The sequence below is a fragment of the Zea mays genome, chromosome 4 (genome assembly GCF_902167145.1).
Source record: "Zea mays cultivar B73 chromosome 4, Zm-B73-REFERENCE-NAM-5.0, whole genome shotgun sequence".
NCBI lineage: Eukaryota > Viridiplantae > Streptophyta > Magnoliopsida > Poales > Poaceae > Zea > Zea mays.
The window spans coordinates 6,248,062-6,265,265 of NC_050099.1; the positions used below are offsets into that span (position 1 = coordinate 6,248,062).

The following is a 17,204-nucleotide window of genomic DNA, read 5'->3' on the forward strand; positions in this document are numbered from 1 at the left end:
GCGAAAAGGGGAGCAGTTTGATTCCCCTCTGACGATGCGACGACAGTAGGTCCATGGCTTCCCACCTCGCTGCATCGTCCGACCAGCCGAGCTGCTAATTTCTTCGCGCCTCTCGATTCTTCTCGCATGTGTCACCTCTCTCGTTGTCCCTTCTTGCCTACATATGGATGTGCTTCAGTATATCTTATTTCAGTTTTTTATTCATTGAATTATGTGCTTCAGTACTCGATATGGATGTTTTCAATGGAAAAAGTGGCTCCTGTTCTTCGGATTTTTTTACTCCTTCCTCGTAGCCAATATTTCTAGCAATCGTAATATCATTCAAACTGCACCTAGAGGAATGTAATTGATTGCATTGTGCCTTCTGAGGAGCTTAGAAGGCTTACGAAATGTCAAACTGCTTTAGCACTAACGAGGAGAGACAGACCTTTGTTGTTTCTGTTTCAGAAAAAGAAGCAGCGACAGCAATCTGAACTCTGAAGAGTTGTTGTTGCTTATGTGCTAACCGAACAAGGAAAAAAGAGGCATGGATTAATGAACCACCTAGGGAAAGAGTGACAACAGGGGATCCATTCAATCCACGTCTGGATTAATTCCACCTGGGGATTAAATCCATGCCTACCGAACATGGCCCGAAGAGGATGAAAAGGCAGGGAAGGTGGTCCATGAAGCATCAATCAACTTATTAGTGACATGGCATTGGCTTAATGTGTGGAGTGCATCCATTTAATTGCTTTCATGAATTGTTGTGATCTTTCAGATCTGTCAAACTCATAGCTTTACAGGTGCTACAGATGGTAAAAAAGATTCTACAGGAAAAAATCTAGAAAATAACAGCATGGTTAAATGTATTTAGAAACAAATGGAGAAAATCTTTCGAAACATGAAACTTGAAAAGCAGGAAAAATTTTCAGTATGATGCTATATCCCAAGTAACCGGAAGTTAAAACTGTTGATGTAACACTTTGAACAAAAGGAGCATTTTCAAAATGCGGACTTCTTATCTGATTATTTGCACAATACAAAGGCTAACCTGTATCGGTCACACCCTCAGCAGTTGTCCACGGATTTAACTGCCACATTTCAGGTTACTGCTTTCCATTCCTTGTCCATAGGATGGCAGTGTGGAAGTGGAGGAAACAAATGGAGCAAACAGTGTGTCCTGCACTGGAGAGCTCAGAGCCATTCAGCCATCATAGAGAAGTCCCTTCATCAAGTTAATAAATCTCTGTGAAAATTATGTAATTATGTTACACCCTTCGCTTTCTGAGAATCATCACAATCACCCATGTCATTGCCAATGCCCAAAATGCAACACAGCTTTCCATCTGGAACAATTTCTGCATGACGCATACTCTCGTACATCATACAAGCTTCCTTCTCATCCCCCATTTTAAGGTATCCAATAATGTTAATAAGGAAGAAATTGGAAATAGGTGACTTACACTATGTAGGCTTACGTATCGAGGTTTCCAATATCGATAGTGTTCCAAAATCATCTCTTCTATCATTCTTCTTTAGTCATCGTGTTCTGCTCCGCAAATCGCTGTCCGTGTTGCTGCGCTTTTATTTTCGCTTCGTCACGTTGTTCGTCCATGAGCTAAACCGCATTGGAGACGTAGATGAAATGTTGTCGTGCATGTTGTATCTTCTTCGTGCTGACTTAGCGCTGCTTTGTCAGCTTTCATAATAAGAAATTTTCTTTTTTGTAATATTTCTGACTGCTTCAAATTTTGTATTATATTTTTTAAAAATCTGTGAATCACTAATATACCTGCCTTTTTTATTTAGCCTACAACGACGGAAAGGAAGTTGGCACCTTCAAGGGTCCTCAAACATTGCTGCACTGGACGTTGTGTCGTGTATCATTGGTAAGAGTACTTTTGAAATTCTAGATGCTATTAGTTTTCTGTAAGTCGTTTTATGCTTACTAAAGTATGATCTAAATCTAGTTGTTTGATTCCTCTTTGGGATCCTTTTTTCCTTCAGCAACGTGCTTTCATGTTCCTTAAAAATGATTTTCTGGTTTTGAAGACTATGTATAGTTTCATACAAATAAATACCTATTATGCTTGAGATAGCTTCAGCTAAGAGTTCCTCCATAACTGTGCATTCAAACATTAAGAGAACATTTTGCATGAAACATACTTATCATCAGTTCTGAATGAAACCCTTTTATCTGCTAACTATAAGTTCTCTATACGCTAACTATAAGTTTTACAACGCTAACTTTTGATTCTTATATCAGTCATGTAAATTATCTCTTCTAGTCACCATCCATTATGATATGGAATCTACAACACAAGGATGCATAAATATGACATCTTCTGGTTTTAGGACCTTAGATCCTTAAACAAAAAAATCAAGAAAATGACTATGTATAATTTAAAGTAATTTTTTGATAGGTCATGTTCATCACCAAAACTGCATGTGCCTGTCATATCTGACAAAACAAATACATATCTAAGAATACAAGAGTTAATCTACATAGTTGTACAAGAAGAATGAATGACTTTGCGACTCCATTTTTTCGTTTAAATTATGAAACATTGCATGTGTTCATGTACAATTGTGATTCCATTTTTTCGTTAGAATTATTAAACACTGCATGTATTCCTTATTTTGCTGGTACAACAGTGTATATTTATATACCGAAAGATCACTATATACTTGATCTAGGTATATATACTTACGTATTATTAGAAAAAAAACGCAGGTTCAAAACGTGAAACGTTCCAAGTTGCTACATTATTAATATATAAAAATTAATATCGCTGATCTAAAATGGAACATGTTATTCCAAACATCATAAAGAAGAGAAGTAAGCGCCTTCGTACCCTGTCTACATACATCTCCTGAGTCTAAACGGAAAAAAGTATCATCCATGGACAACTACTGCTATTGCGCTATTGGTAGACAACACGCGCGCAGGCGCGCGCGTAACGCACTAGTCTAATCACCAAAATACTTATAGAAATGGCCCAAGGGCACATTTCCCTTTCAGTGTTGCAAACTTCCTTTGCAAAAAAAATCCTTGTCCCCTTCTTCCCCCGCCAGAAGCATGGGAACGACAGCTTCGAGTGTCGTTGCATCCTCGTCAGTAGCCTCCTCCTTCATCGTCGGTCGTCGCCTCTGGCCTCGCCACTCCACTGTCGACAAATGCCTCGGGCCACCTCGGCGAGGTCCTATGGTTCACCGCTAGTTGCCATGGTCACCGCATCCAGCCACCTACGTCCTCATGGGCCTCTGCCTCCGCCATCGACCATGTTACGCGCTCCTCCACCGCCCAATCGCCTTCGTCCTAGCTTCTGCCCAGTCGACTGGAACTATCACGAACCATACGTAGCCAGGGTTAGTACCACCTCGCTTGTGGGAGAGAGTCATGGTCGGCTTATAAGAGTGAGCTTCCCTCCTCTCTCTCAGCATGGGTTTTGAGATGTGAGTGCGGGGCTCGCTGCTGAAGACCGGCCCACGAGCGCATGAACGACCGAACGCATGTCGAGTGTGGGTTTTTCGGTGGACTGGCCTAGGTACGCTGACAAATGGTATCAGATCCTAAGCCCGTCTGTTTAGGGGGATAGGATGTCACGAACCATGTGTAGTCTGGGTTAGTACCACCTCGCTTGCGGGAGGGGATGTAGCCGGCTTATAAGGGTGAGCTTCCCTCCTCTCCCCGCCCGAGTTTTGAGATGTGAGTGCAGGGCTCGCTGCTAAAGACTGGCCCACGAGCGCATGAACAACCAAACGCATGTCAAGTGTGGGTTTTTCGGTGGACTGGCTCGGAACGCTGATAAGAACTCACCGTAGTGAAAGGACCAGGACACGCTGGGTCCTGCATGCAACAAACATCTGAACCCCATGTAATTAGCCGGCACACGCCTTAACCACTTGAAAAAATTCTTTGCATCCTAGATGTAAACGTGGTCCTTTGCAGCCCCTCACATCCACCACCTCGAGGCATATATAAATTGAAAAAAAACAAATTACCAAAAGATTAAGTTGCAAATTTGATCTGTTTTGGTGGGTCTCCAGGTGGTGGATGTGAAATACTGCAAAAGAGTGTGTTTGCATCCGAAATGTAGAGAATATATTTCCTAACCACTCCACCAAAACACTATTTGGTATATTTTTTACTCGTTTTACATAAACATGGTACTATATGATATAAATGAAAAGAGGCTTGAACAATGCAAGGGCCCTCTTTATTTTTCTTTACAATAGCCGAAAAGAGAAGATATTTTATTTGTTGTTGTTTTGGCGGACCAGTGAAACATGTTTTTGGATCTTGGCTACTAGAGGTATCATCAAAAATAAAAAAAATATGATTTTTACAAGTGTCGTAGCATTATATTGGGCTATCTGGACTAGTGGGAATGATTTAGTTTTTATAAACCCCTATGGTTACTTATTTGCAGGTGATGTTTTGAATGATGTATTGGCTTAGACTTTGGGCTCAACTTCAAAAGGATGAAGAGGTTATAATAAAGGTGGCATGTAAGCGATTGGAGATGACGTCTATCCAAATTTTCGCTCACTTTGGCTGGAGATTACGAATCGGATCATGTCTGTTTAGATGTCGTCAAAGTCTGTTTTATTTCTCTTAGTTGTTTTGTTTTCTGTTGAATTCAGTTCGGTGATTTTTTTATGTGGTGGTCAAGGACCGAGCCAGAAAAAAGTTTAGGAAGGACTAAACTAAACTGTTGCAGTATAGAAGCCCTTCGTTATATTGTATATATTTTAGATTAGAGGAGCCTCTAGTGAGGCTCTATAGGACCGGAAGCAGTAGGGGGCTCGAGACCCGTCCGCCCCATCGCTGAATTTGTCCCTGGTGGCCGAATTTTTTGTATTTTAGCCCTTAAACAGAAGTAAAATCACGTTTAGACCTAAAAAAATTTTAAATGCAGTTTTGGACCCTTTGCTCGGCGCCATAGCCTATGGCGCCGAGCTAACACAGCTCGGCGCCATAGGCTATGGCGCCGAGGTCGTGTTGCGTTGGCACAACCCAGACGCGTGGCGTCGACGTGGAACCGAGCTCGGCGCCACAGATCTTGGCGCCGAGCTCGGTTGTGTTATTAAAATATTTGTTGCAGACATGAGCACAAAGCCCATCTAGCCCACTTGGTAGAGCACAAGGCTTCTAACCATGTGGTCGTGGGTTCAAGCCCCATAGTTTGCATTTTTTTGTTTTTTTTGTTTATGTCATTGGTGTGTCCGCTTAAATTTATTTCTCGCCTAGATTTTTTTTATCTTTGTTTTGTCACTGAAGTCAGTTCAGCTTATATAATTTACCTATACTTACACTGAAGTTTTGCTAAAAATTTCTAGCCATCTGTCCCTTCCAAGGTGTAAGGGATCAAGAGCAAAAGCCCAATACAGTACAGCCGAATGTCGCCTCGCAACACCGTCGACATGCATGCATGGTCACTCTTTCAGCTGTACACACGTAGCTGGCACGACGTGTGCAGTGCGCGTAGGTATATACGCCCAGATGTAGCACAGGACATACATGTCTTATTGGCATGCATGCATCATCTAGGATGGCAGGGATCGATCGGACCATTTTGTAAATTAAGAAAACGTTAACTTGGTTGAAACCTAGATTAATTTGTATATTCGTGCCGAGAATATATATGGTTTATCGTCTCAGCTAGAGCTAGGAATAATGGCATGCAGACGACATAGGTTATGGCGCCAAGGTACGTGATACGCCGAGATTAAAAAAAATCTAGGCGAGAAATAAATTTAAGCGGACACACCAACGACATAAACAAAAAAAAACAAAAAAATGCAAACTATGGGGCTTGAACCCATGACCACATGGTTAGAAGCCTTGTGCTCTACCAAGTGGGCTAGATGGGCTTTGTGCTCATGTCTGCAACAAATATTTTAATAACACAACCGAGCTCGGCGCCAAGATCTGTGGCGCCGAGCTCGGTTCCACGTCGACGCCACGCGTCTGGGTTGTGCCAACGCAACACGACCTCGGCGCCATAGCCTATGGCGCCGAGCTGTGTTAGCTCGGCGCCATAGGCTATGGCGCCGAGCAAAGGATCCAAAACTGCATTTAAAATTTTTTTAGGTCTAAACGTGATTTTACTTCTGTTTAAGGGCTAAAATACAAAAAATTCGGCCCTGATGGTGGTGTAAACTGTTTGTCATATCCTACATGTGAGTGAAAAGGCCGGAATGATGTTTTTCCATTATCTAAAAATAGAAGAATAGGGTAAGAGGAGTGCGGCTCGATGAAACTAATGCTTAAATGCCTAGTTTAGTTGTAAATTTAGCAAAGATAGAATGTCTTATGAAATTTACTCAAACAACACAGGACTTTCGAATCTAAAATACATGCATCCTTAATTACAACAAAGCCATAGCATCCTAGGACAAAACGCTGCTTTTGGCATGCTTGAGGTCGTAAATGCTCTCTCTCTCTCTCCTCTAGAAGCCCCTAGTAGAGTATGTTTTTTTCAAATTGGCATGCGTACACCCAGCTCCCTCTTCCATTTTTGCCCTTTTCATTTACAAATTCGGACCACAGCAATACTTCTGTACACGCGGCACAACCATACCCATACGTCATCTGTGATGAACGGTCAGGATCTGACGACCTGGCTCCTCCACATGCATGCATGTCCTTCCGTTCCACTCCACCGATGCAGCGCCAGCGACGTCGACGTGCGTGAAGCGTGATCACGATCACGACGCGCCGGCGCCAATCTCCTCCACCATCGATGCCGCCTCCGCCACGCTGAGCCGGCGCTCCGGCTCGGGGTTGGCGCAGCGCACGCCTACCCGGAGCAGACTCACGGCGGCATCCCGGCCGGCCGCGGCGATGGCGGGGTCCACGAGGTCCCGCTCGCCGCCCTCCGCCACTGCCGTCGCCGCCCAGTTCACGACGTCGGTGCCGCCGCGCGCGTTGAGGAGGTACTGCGACGGGAACCGCCCCGTGACTAGCTCCAGGAGCACGACGCCGAGGCAGTAGACGTCGGAGCGCGCCGACACGACCCCGCGCGTGGTGCCCTCGGGCGACCGGAACGCGAACATGGCCTGCGGCGCCTGCGCCGCGTTCACCAGCGGGAAAAAACCGTAGTCCACCAGCCGCGGCTCCATGTCCGCGTCCAGCAGGATGTTGCCGGACTTGAGGTTCCCGTGCGGCGGCGGCGGCGGCGGCGCGTCGAAGTCGGCGCCGTCCATGCTCACCAGCCGCCCCGCCGGGATCCCGAGCCTCTCGTGGAGGAACGCCAGGCCGCGCACCACGCCCACGGCGACCCTCAGCCGACCCTGCCAGTCCAGGATCAGCCTGTTCGGACTCTGGTCGCCTGCCAGTTATTAATTAGATCGAGGTGATTAGTCACGTCACGTGATTAGGTTAGCTGTGCTAGTTAACCAATCAGATGGAGATGGTTGCCATACCATGCAGGATGTAGAGGAGGCTGCCGCGTGGCATGTACTCGGAGACGATGAGCTTCTCCTCCTTGCGGTAGTGGTAGCCGACGGGCGGGAGCACGTTGGGGTGGTGGAGCCCGCCGAGCATCTGCACGTGCTGCTCAAACTCCTCGCGCCCGACGCGGTTCATGTCGCGCAAGCGCTTGACGGCCACGGTGACGCCGTTGCGCATGGCGGCCTTGTACGCCGACCCCAGGGTGCCGTTGCCCAGCACCTCGGCGGAGGCCTTCATCAGGTCCGGCAGGCCGAACGCGGGGATGTGGTCGTTCAGGAGGACGAACTCGCCCATCCGCCGCCCGCCGTGGCTGGACGACCCGCCGGCCACGTCCACGGCCACCATCTCCCCGGCGCGCGGCGCCGCGGACTTGCTGGCGCTGGCGCCGGCGCCGACGGCCGTGCCGGCGTAGTAGTCCCACGCCGGCGCGGCGCTGTTCCTCTCGTCCTGCCGCAGCATGAGCACCATGGCACCGCTGACCAGCAGGATGACGAGCAGGATGATGCCGACGACCACGAACACGCTGGTCTCCTCCTCCGTGGCCGCGTAGTCCGCCTCCGTGGGCGACGGCATGGCCGGCGGGAGCGCCGGGCCGGCGGCCACGCACACCGCGGCGTCGCTGCCCTGCGAGCCGCACAGCCCGGGGTTCCCGGCGAACGAGGACGCGTCGTAGCGCACGGCGACGCTGGGCGGGATGGAGCCGCTGAGGCGGTTGTGGGACACGTTGAAGCGCTTGAGCGAGTCCGGCAGCTTGGACGGGACGGGCCCGTCGATCTGGTTGTGGTCGAGGTGGAGCTCGATGAGGCGCGGCGCGCTGGCGATCGCGTCGGCCGGCAGCGGGCCCGTGATGCGGTTGTTGTCCAGGTAGAGCTTCTTGAGCCACCGCATGTTGGCGAACACGGCGGCGGGGATCGGCCCGGAGAAGTTGTTGGAGGACAGGTACAGCGCGCGGAGGCCGCGCAGGGTGCCGAGGCTCGGCGGCAGCGGGCCGGAGAGGGCATTGTGCTTGAGGTTGACGGAGTGCAGCCGCGGGAGCTTGGCGACGGCGCCGAAGTCGAACGTGCCGGACAGGTTCATGTGCGTGAGCCGGATGCCGACGAGGCTGCCCTTGTAGCACTGCACCCCGGGCCAGGGGCTCGCGGCGTCGCACGGCGCGAACGGCGACGCCGCCGACCACGCCTCCAGCCTACCGGTCGGGTCCGCGAACGACTTCTTGAGATTTAAGAGCGCCGCCATCGCCTCCGCCCCTTCCTGCGGCATATTGCCATCGTCGGCAGCGGCTGCAATGAGGGGGAGGAGGACAAGGAAGAAGAAAAAAAGAGGTGGGAGCCGGAAGGCGAGGAGGGTGACCATGACCGGGTGTGGTGGTGGTCAGAGCCTGTCCTCTAGCTTTCTCCCAGCTCTCTCTTCTCGGACGGATCCTGCCTTTCGTGGCGCTGCTTCGCCCTGGTTTCTGTCTAACGCCTCCTCCAGTGGTTGCGCTGGCGCCCAAAAATAGGTAGGGTGCCCCTGCCCCCGCAGCTGAGACGGCAAGCGACCAACGGGAGAAGACGATGCGATGCAATGCAAAGCAGCAGAGGTACGGTGCTCCAGCTTCTTTCAGAACAGGTGTGGAGGAATGTAATGGGAGACCAAGGCTGGATTACAATTACAACAGAGGATGTCCTACAGCTAAACCTCTCTTTCTCCCTCCCTGGCCTGGCAGGTAAAATGGTCCCTGGCTAAATATAGCCAGGGTGCAAAATAAGCAAGGATTAAATTGGTAAAAGCTGAAACAGCTTCATGTTCGTTGTTGCATTGCACGAATATAACATGCTAGAAATCAAATGCGGAAAATGAGGCATAGGATATGTTTACCTTCGTTTAGAAATTATACATACATATGCTTTTCTTCATAACCACAAGCCCACAACCAGTAAGCCTTTTAAGAAAACAAAATCATCCTCCGAAGAACCTTACGTAACTTGATATGTAATACTTCTCTCTAATAAATGAATTGAGTACCGAAGAATTTCTTGCTGTACATCTAAACCAAAGAAAAATTGTCTATATGCCAAATTTTGTCTAATACTTTATTTCCAATCGCAAATGTCCTAATCTCTCGTAATGACACTCGGATGGATGCAATTTCTTACCTTTCCATGCCACCGGCGACGGCATAAAAAAATATAAGAAAACTGCATGTCCTGGTCCCTTCTATACCACTAGCAATGGTATGGAAGGATAAGAAATTGCATTAGGATATTTGCGATGACAAATAAGTTATAGGGTACATTACAATTACAGTGGAGTACAGGAATTCCCCCTAAGACAAAACACTACAAACACTGCCAGCAACCTGTGGACAGCAAAAGAGTAAACCACTTCGTACACTATCACCAATCCTCCTAACTAGCAAAAACAAATTCAGCATCCAAAGTTACATTTGTCATATGTACACACATCACCATCCATCGGCACTCAGCCTGGGCTACCTCGGTTCCTGGACAATCTACTGTACATGCTCCTGCCTTGAAAGCTTGAACAGCTCCGCAATGAGCTCCAGGTTAAGCATCTTCGTCTCTGGTATTCGATAGTAGACGAGAAAAAGCGGAGCGCAGCACACAAGTGCATAGATCCCACACGCTCCGCCAAGCCCGATGGTGCTCAACATCACCGGGAAGCAGTACGCTGAAAGCAGGCCCCCAAACCAGAAGGAAAGCGAACAGAAACTTGCACATGTCGCACGGGCCTTGGTTGGGAATATCTCGGAGCAGAGAATGTTTGGTATCGGTCCCAAACCAATGACATAGGACCAGAAGCAAATGGTTAATGCGAAGTGGAAGAGGACGGCACTTTCGAACGGTCCCATATTCACCAGGGTGGACATAGACATAACACTCAATGATAGTATCAGGACAGGAGTAGTGGCCAGCACAATAACCCTGCAAAAAATGTTGAGATGTATTAATAAGTAGTTTCTCTTAGAAACCGGAACATGATTAACTAAAAAACTCGACCTACAGGCTACAGGGGTAAGATAGCCCCCAAGTGTTGTATTAAGAAGAAGACATTCTCTCTCGCACAGGTCGAGAAAACCCCCGAACCCTGCCCCACCCATACACAGCGGCAATGAAGCACATATGAGAACGACCGCGACTGAGGCTGAGCCTTAGACCCGTGCTTTGGCGTGGGACAGACGAGGGGATTTTTTGAACCACAGCCTGAAATTCGCTCCCACGGTAAGTCGAACACAGGACCTGAGGAGTGCTACTCAGACCACCTAATCAACTCAGCTAGAGGCCCTTTCGCGGGAACATGATTAACTAAAAATGGATGTAATTCAAAATCATGATCGCTACATGAAAAAGACAAACTTGTTGCTGGAAAAGTCTGCAAAGCGAAATGTTGATAGATAATGTTGGCAAAGGATTTTTATTTTACGATACTAAAAGCAAATGAACCTAAGAAGCAAAGTGTGGAATCACAACTATCAACTATGCAACGTCAGAGGAGTACTGGAGTTCAGAAATGGCACATCTAATGCTGATCCGGTGAGGCAGGAAAAGGATATAATAGACCAAATGATGTATATATGAACAAACCTTTTTTTCTCTTGGTCATGTGGATGCATTTCTACTAATTGTAAATCAACATTATTTTGAAATCTTAATTTTCATGGTGTCTCAGATTCTACCTTCTCCCGCAGACATCCATCAGCAGCATTGCGGCAGTTATACAAGGGAGTATCAGCAAAGCATTAAGGGTACTCATGAGAATTGATGTTGAATGAGGAGAAAGTCCAATGTCTGAAAACAAACTAGCCACTCCAGACTGCTCAAATATTTCAGGAGCGCAGCGGAGAAGACCACTGATTCCTGTAGACTGTATTTTTTAGAAGAGCAAACAAGAAACAAGCAAAAAAGAACGTGTCAGCAGACTAACTAGCATTCTGTATACATGGTAGCCAGTGCGCAAGTAAACTGAACTCCATGCTGAATTGAATACATAATCTACAATAACACATAATCGTACTTGCTGAAGGGCTTGAATTAACATGCCATAACATAAGGCATGCCTGATTCCTGGTTGAAGAAGCACCCGCCATTTAAACTTCATATCAGCTGTTTCAGATAACCGGACTATTTGATGTCTGAATGGATGTCTCCCGGTGCTTTCCATATCACGAGGTGCAGACTGGTGAGGCAATGCAAACCCATGGATTTCTTCTTCTTCTTCTTCAATGTCATAATCATGTATAGACGCCATAAACTCTTGTGCAAGCACTGATGTTCCATGCCTTCTTAAATATGAAGAGCTCCCTTCAGAAGTAAAAGAGGTATTTGTATCATTTACTTCAACACTTGCTGCCTGAGAAAGCAGAGAAGCCCTTAAACCATCTCCATTATTAGCTTCTCCAGCATAATAAGTCTCCCTAGTCTGTTGATCACTGTTACCATCCCTGTGTTCATTCATATGTTCATGCTCTGGAAAAGAAAAACTGTTGAAGACTGGGAAGAAACTATTCCGTCTACTTCCTCCTTCTGACATATTCTCATGAACGCTTCCGAGAAGATCAACTAGTGGGTCTGAAAGCTGCCAATAAAAAGTACTACGGGGCCAAGTGTGGCTAGCACTGGTTCCAGAGAAACTCTGAGCACGAGCAGCGCCAACAGTGGAGTCCGATATGATGTCCACACCTTCCACAATAGCAGCTATCTCTCCTGCAGGTCTATGTGATGTCATGATGCATTTATGCTTCTTAATTCTTGACAAAATAGAAATGAACAAGTGATTGGCTCGATTTACCAAAACAAGACAGTCTGTTAATGCATCATGTGTAATTAAAGCACCATCAACCCCCAATTATATTGACATATTGTTGTCAGTACTTTATCAGCATTGCTTCACAGCCTTTAACTGTAAAACAAAACCCTCATCCAATTGTACAAACTCTATGTTAAGTATGTAATGTTAAGTGACCCTTATGTTTACAATGTTACACCATAAAGGTTCTAGGACATGAATAAGAGGACTGAATTAGTTCCCAATCAGTTCTTTGATATGAAGTCATGTATTACTAGGCCACTATGTTACTTACATAGTTCTGTTAGTATCTTCTATGTTAGGAGGCCTTTTGTATGTAATGTAAGAGGTTGTTCAATTAGCACCTCCAGTGACAAGCTGAAATTAAAAGATCGTATCTCTTCAATTATCATAGTTCTGACTGCGTGGACACAAGACAAAGAAATCGGTGGATAGAACAGCACCATCCATCACCCATTAAATGCCACAAAAATCAGGTTCATGGTCCCACAATTCAACTGACAACAGTAATATTTCTAAACTACAGATTTAGTTTGTATGGTCATGCTGTCAAACATTGGTTACAACTTTACATTTCTCAAGTCCCCGCAATAACGACATCTATTTACTCAGTTCCCTACTAATTAAGACTGAACCATCTTCAGATGAAATAGTAGCTTGTGAATAAATTTGGAAGCATTGTCAAGTGGCAACAATCTCACCTGAAACATCATGTTTCTTTCCTCTAAGCCACTGCAGAGAAACTCTGGCCTCACTAATCTTTCCATCACTTGCAAGCCACCTAGGTGACTCTGGCAAGTAGTAAACCAACAAAGCAAAGTACACGATGGAAGGAGCAAAGATTGCACCAATCATGATTCTCCAGCTAGGTGAAGACATTAATGTTAACCAGAATATCAGGCAATATGAAAAGATAGTTCCTATGAAGAACATAAACTGTGGCATAGTTCCAAGTAAGCCCCTCATATTTGAAGGAGATGTTTCGGATATATAAATAGGGACACAGGTGAAAACCAACCCACTTCCTGATCCAACAATTAACCTAGCTAGAAGTACAATGTAGATGTTAGGAGACCACAGCATCAAGACGCCACCCGAAAATAATACCAGAGACGAGTAAACCAGTATGACACGTCTTCCGAGCCAATCTAATAGCGCGCCAGAGAATATTGTTATCACAATAGCCCCAAATGTTGAGGCTGCTAATGTTATACCTTCAATAGAAGGTCCATTCAACAATTCAAATTCTTTTTCCATATGATGATTAGCTTCTGTCAGATGATAAAAAATCATGGTTAGCATGGTTGTAAGATAGTTGAGATCTCTAATGGAGGTAATTAATGTATAATGACAATCAATAGAGCACAAAATTAAAAAATACCTGATAATGCTGCAAAATCCCATCCAAGCAATGCATACCCAATAGAAACAACAGCTGTTGAAAACACTGTTGACTTCATCTCATCAAGTACTATAGCCCTTTTGCAAACAATTATAAAACCTAGAAAATATGAAACCTGTGAGAAAAAACTTGCTTAAAATAGAATCCAGTCAAGTTAATTTTTTTAAGGCAACCAGTTGAACTTCTCATCTCAAAGTTAGACAAACAGTTGCCTGTCTACAAACCCATCAGTCACTACACCAGTTATGTTACAACATATGAACCCTCGTTTGTTTTAAAATTAGCAGGTTATATAGCTATGTCATAAACTTACGTGTGGTAATTGTGTCATTTGTTATAAGAAACTTTAGATACTTCTCCAGTGTGTTCAGTTTTACATCTCAAAAATAGTTATAACCTTTGATTCCATCTATAGTGACAGCACATTTGATTGATACTAGAAAAGGCACTCTGAAAGGCAGCATACATGATTAAATGCACAACAAGCAGAATATATCAGGACTCTTCAAAATGTGTGTAAAAATATCCTGCTTTGACAGTTCAGTTACCAGTAGACCACATTAAGGACTTGTTCGGTTATTTCCATCCCATAGGGATTGGAGGGAATTGGAAAAAATTAAGAATTTTTTTGACTTGCTAGGGATTTAAACTCACTCAATCCCCTTCAATCCACATGGATTGAGATTAAAACGGACATGCCCTAAGGTGGAACCAGATGCAAATGAATAAACAATAAAAGAGATATATGACAAGAATGTGTTCAGGGAGCATTTGAGTGAAGTTTTTTACTGTGTTATAGATTACTCCAACTCTGAATGACTCCATCGGAGAATCCTCCTCTCACATTTGTCAATTGTAAAATCCTTCTCACACCTCAACTGCCACTATCCTGTCATTCCTGTGGCTCACACCCAGCGGATCCAACTCCTCTAACTTGCCACCATTACGTCACTGTCATCTCAATTTACAGTCTATCATGCTCGCTGATGCTTGCCAGTATCATGCAGCACCATACCATTTCCCACACCAGGTTTGTCCCATTTTCCGAGAGAATCTGATATTTGCCATTATAATGAAACAGGTTCGCAAAATTGCCAGCAGACCCACGTTTCAGACTCAGATGGACTTACAATTCATAGACACAGTGGCAAATATAACAATGAGGCAACGTTTTGAGTGGTAAAATACCAATTATTTCCCCCTTTTCCCCATTCTCAATCTATAGTCAGAGAATCTGCCCTGGTGAAACCAAACCCAAATATATAAGATACTCATGCAAGTTCACAAAACCCAAGTGCACACACAAACATGAATACACCAATCACCCTACACCTACATCATCATGCTGATCACCTCTAAAAGTCCCCACCAATTCCAAGCCACTACTGCCAAGTGCAACTGCAAAGTTTCCATGTTTACATTAGTTCTCTTGACTGACGGGTCCACGGAATTTAAAGAAAAATATGTTAAATTATCAGGAATACACGGCTCAGATACATGAGTTTTCTCCGTCTACTGTTGTCTAAACATATTATTATACAGCTGCTTGACAATTTAAACCCTAGAAATGAGGCAATCACGAGCATTTAGAAGCATGACTGATCCATTGCAGCTCTTTGTTTTTCTGTTTGTTTATCCCATTTGCAATATTTAGCTAACAAAGGGCAAAGTCACAACAGCTAAAATGGCCCCAACAATCAGTAAAAAATTGCTGATCCAACCAACCCTGCAGAGCATGCAACGCAAGATGTGTATTGAAGGATATGCATGGAGGGTATGCCATAAAAAAATCAAAGACAGCATGCACAGTACGGTACAGACATTAGGAGAAGTAATACTTTTTGGGTGTAAAACACAATACTTGTCAAAACATATTTGGAATGGGATCAACTTTGTCTATTTGTGAAAGTATCAAGTATGGAACACCTGTCAGAAGTCAAAACAAGATAAAAATAACCCCAGTGGAGAAGTGGAAAGATATGGCCTTCTAATAATAGGGGTTCGATTAAAAACACTCAGCAAATTAAGTAGCATTTGTAATTATCACGAGCAATGGTGAACCAACGAAAATCAATGTAGTCAGCTGTATTTCAAATATCAACCATCAGCATTGTCCACAAGAAATGCTCTTAATTATCTCCCATCTCTCTAAGAGAATATGTGTTTGATCTTTACGGAAATCGACTCAACTATATGACCCCACATTCAGACAGAATTTACAAACAAATGTAAAATCAAATATCCCGCCAAAAAAGTAGAAATAGAACTACTGGGGTACAGAAACATTTGAGAAACCCAATCCAAGTCATACAACGAATGTCGGCTGATTGGCCCATCTCACATCAAATACAGTTCTTCGTTTTTAACCTCGATCACCTGGCCTGAGGAATCACAAGTGGTTTCGCCATTTTCTTCCATCAAATGTCAGCCGAAGCACATGGCGCGGCATACAGAAATCCACAAGCGTGCAGTACAGGTAGGCATAGTGTGCACTGTGAACTGATTGTAGATGGGCACGTGCTGCTATAATTCCCGATTGCAAACACAAGGTTCATCCAGAAGCACGAACGGCCAACTAGTTTTACCAATATGGGCAGGGAGCCCCAAAAGCCAATCCATATCACGATACGCTGGGCTTCTTCCACTTCCTTATCTATATACTGTAGTACCATATCAGGATCTTACCAATCCCGTCCAGTATGACTATGATCTACAGCCACGCCCACCAAAATAGTGTCGGAAATACCCGTCGGCACAGACTATCACAAGCAGGCGTGGACAGGCAAGGATTCATCTCCGCCCGTGCTCCGACGCCGCAACAGCCACGGGAGATCAAGCGTTTCCTCAATCGACACTCCAAAATGAGTAAATGACGCGAGACAGGGGGGAATAACAGGGAGAAATCATCACCTGTGAGCGTGCGAGTTCACGGGAGGGAACCAGCTGGTGCGGGGGCGGACGGAGGAGAGGCGGGGCGGGTTTGGTCGCCGCCGGCAGCTTAGATGCGGAGGATACGCGACGGCGTCAGCGACAAGCGGCAGCGGCAGCAGGGACTAGGGAGACTGGAGACGATGATGATTAGTTGCACAGATTAGCAGAGATGGAGACACGGAGAGAGCGAGGGGAGAAGAGAAAACTGGGGTAGGGGGTAGATTTGCTGGACTGCGGCCCTGCCGTCCGTTGGTGGATCAACGGCGCTGAGTTCACCTACATGCGTTGGATCGGTGGCAGCTGGCTAGGAGTTGATCGAATGGGATTAAATAGGATTACATTACTTCTTTATTTAAAATTGAATGAATGGAAGAGGATTTAATCTCCGCTCAGGGCTAGCTTGGAAACTCTATTTTCGTAATAGCTTGTTTGGATATCGATATTAGAGTATAAAATTGGGAATTAGCTTTCCTAAATTCTATTATTTGATTACACACAAAATTGAGATTTGGAATTAGAGACTTAGTTCTCTGGAATTGGACTATAACTAGAAACTCCAGCTCTCAATACATAGTCTCACCCCTGCGTATTTGCGTGGAATTAAACGACACAATTCTAAACTCC

At 45.3% G+C, this 17,204-nt stretch overlaps 2 protein-coding genes across 4 annotated transcripts; both read right to left on the reverse strand.

Annotated features, from left to right (window-relative positions):
• Positions 1-6,306: 6,306 nt before the first annotated feature.
• Positions 6,307-9,061, reverse strand: LOC100384085 (uncharacterized). Its single transcript, NM_001176682.2, has 2 exons — positions 7,414-9,061; positions 6,307-7,319 (listed from the first exon to the last, which is right to left on the reverse strand). Exons 1-2 carry the CDS (start codon positions 8,792-8,794, stop codon positions 6,697-6,699), a joined length of 2,004 nt encoding a protein of 667 aa, NP_001170153.2. The 5' UTR covers positions 8,795-9,061; the 3' UTR covers positions 6,307-6,696.
• A 591-nt stretch (positions 9,062-9,652) lies between these two features.
• LOC100272411 (Monosaccharide-sensing protein 2) lies at positions 9,653-16,763 on the reverse strand. Of its 3 annotated transcripts, XM_008678503.4 has the most exons (7): positions 16,560-16,763; positions 13,629-13,748; positions 13,462-13,518; positions 12,949-13,112; positions 11,456-12,144; positions 11,118-11,305; positions 9,653-10,365 (listed from the first exon to the last, which is right to left on the reverse strand). In XM_008678503.4, exons 4-7 carry the CDS (start codon positions 13,100-13,102, stop codon positions 9,933-9,935), a joined length of 1,464 nt encoding a protein of 487 aa, XP_008676725.1. In that variant the 5' UTR covers positions 13,103-13,112; positions 13,462-13,518; positions 13,629-13,748; positions 16,560-16,763; the 3' UTR covers positions 9,653-9,932. The 3 variants fall into 3 exon arrangements, with proteins under 3 accessions (XP_008676725.1, XP_008676724.1, NP_001339853.1); XM_008678502.4 differs by having other exon boundaries at positions 12,949-13,518; positions 13,629-13,764; positions 16,560-16,760; NM_001352924.1 differs by having other exon boundaries at positions 9,694-10,365; positions 12,949-13,518; positions 16,560-16,737.
• Between the last annotated feature and the right edge of the window lie 441 nt (positions 16,764-17,204).

Excerpts from the sequence above, each read along its gene's own strand:
- LOC100272411 (XM_008678502.4), bottom strand. The coding sequence starts at position 13,707 with ATGAAGTCAACAGTGTTTTCAACAGCTGTTGTTTCTATTGGGTATGCA. Across the intron at positions 12,145-12,948 it reads AAAGAAACATGATGTTTCAG|GAGAGATAGCTGCTATTGTG; the intron begins GTGAGATTGTTG and ends ATAGACCTGCAG. Across the intron at positions 11,306-11,455 it reads TAATTCAAGCCCTTCAGCAA|TCTACAGGAATCAGTGGTCT; the intron begins GTACGATTATGT and ends TAAAAAATACAG.
- LOC100384085 (NM_001176682.2), bottom strand. The coding sequence starts at position 8,794 with ATGGTCACCCTCCTCGCCTTCCGGCTCCCACCTCTTTTTTTCTTCTTC. Across the intron at positions 7,320-7,413 it reads CCTCCTCTACATCCTGCATG|GCGACCAGAGTCCGAACAGG; the intron begins GTATGGCAACCA and ends AATAACTGGCAG.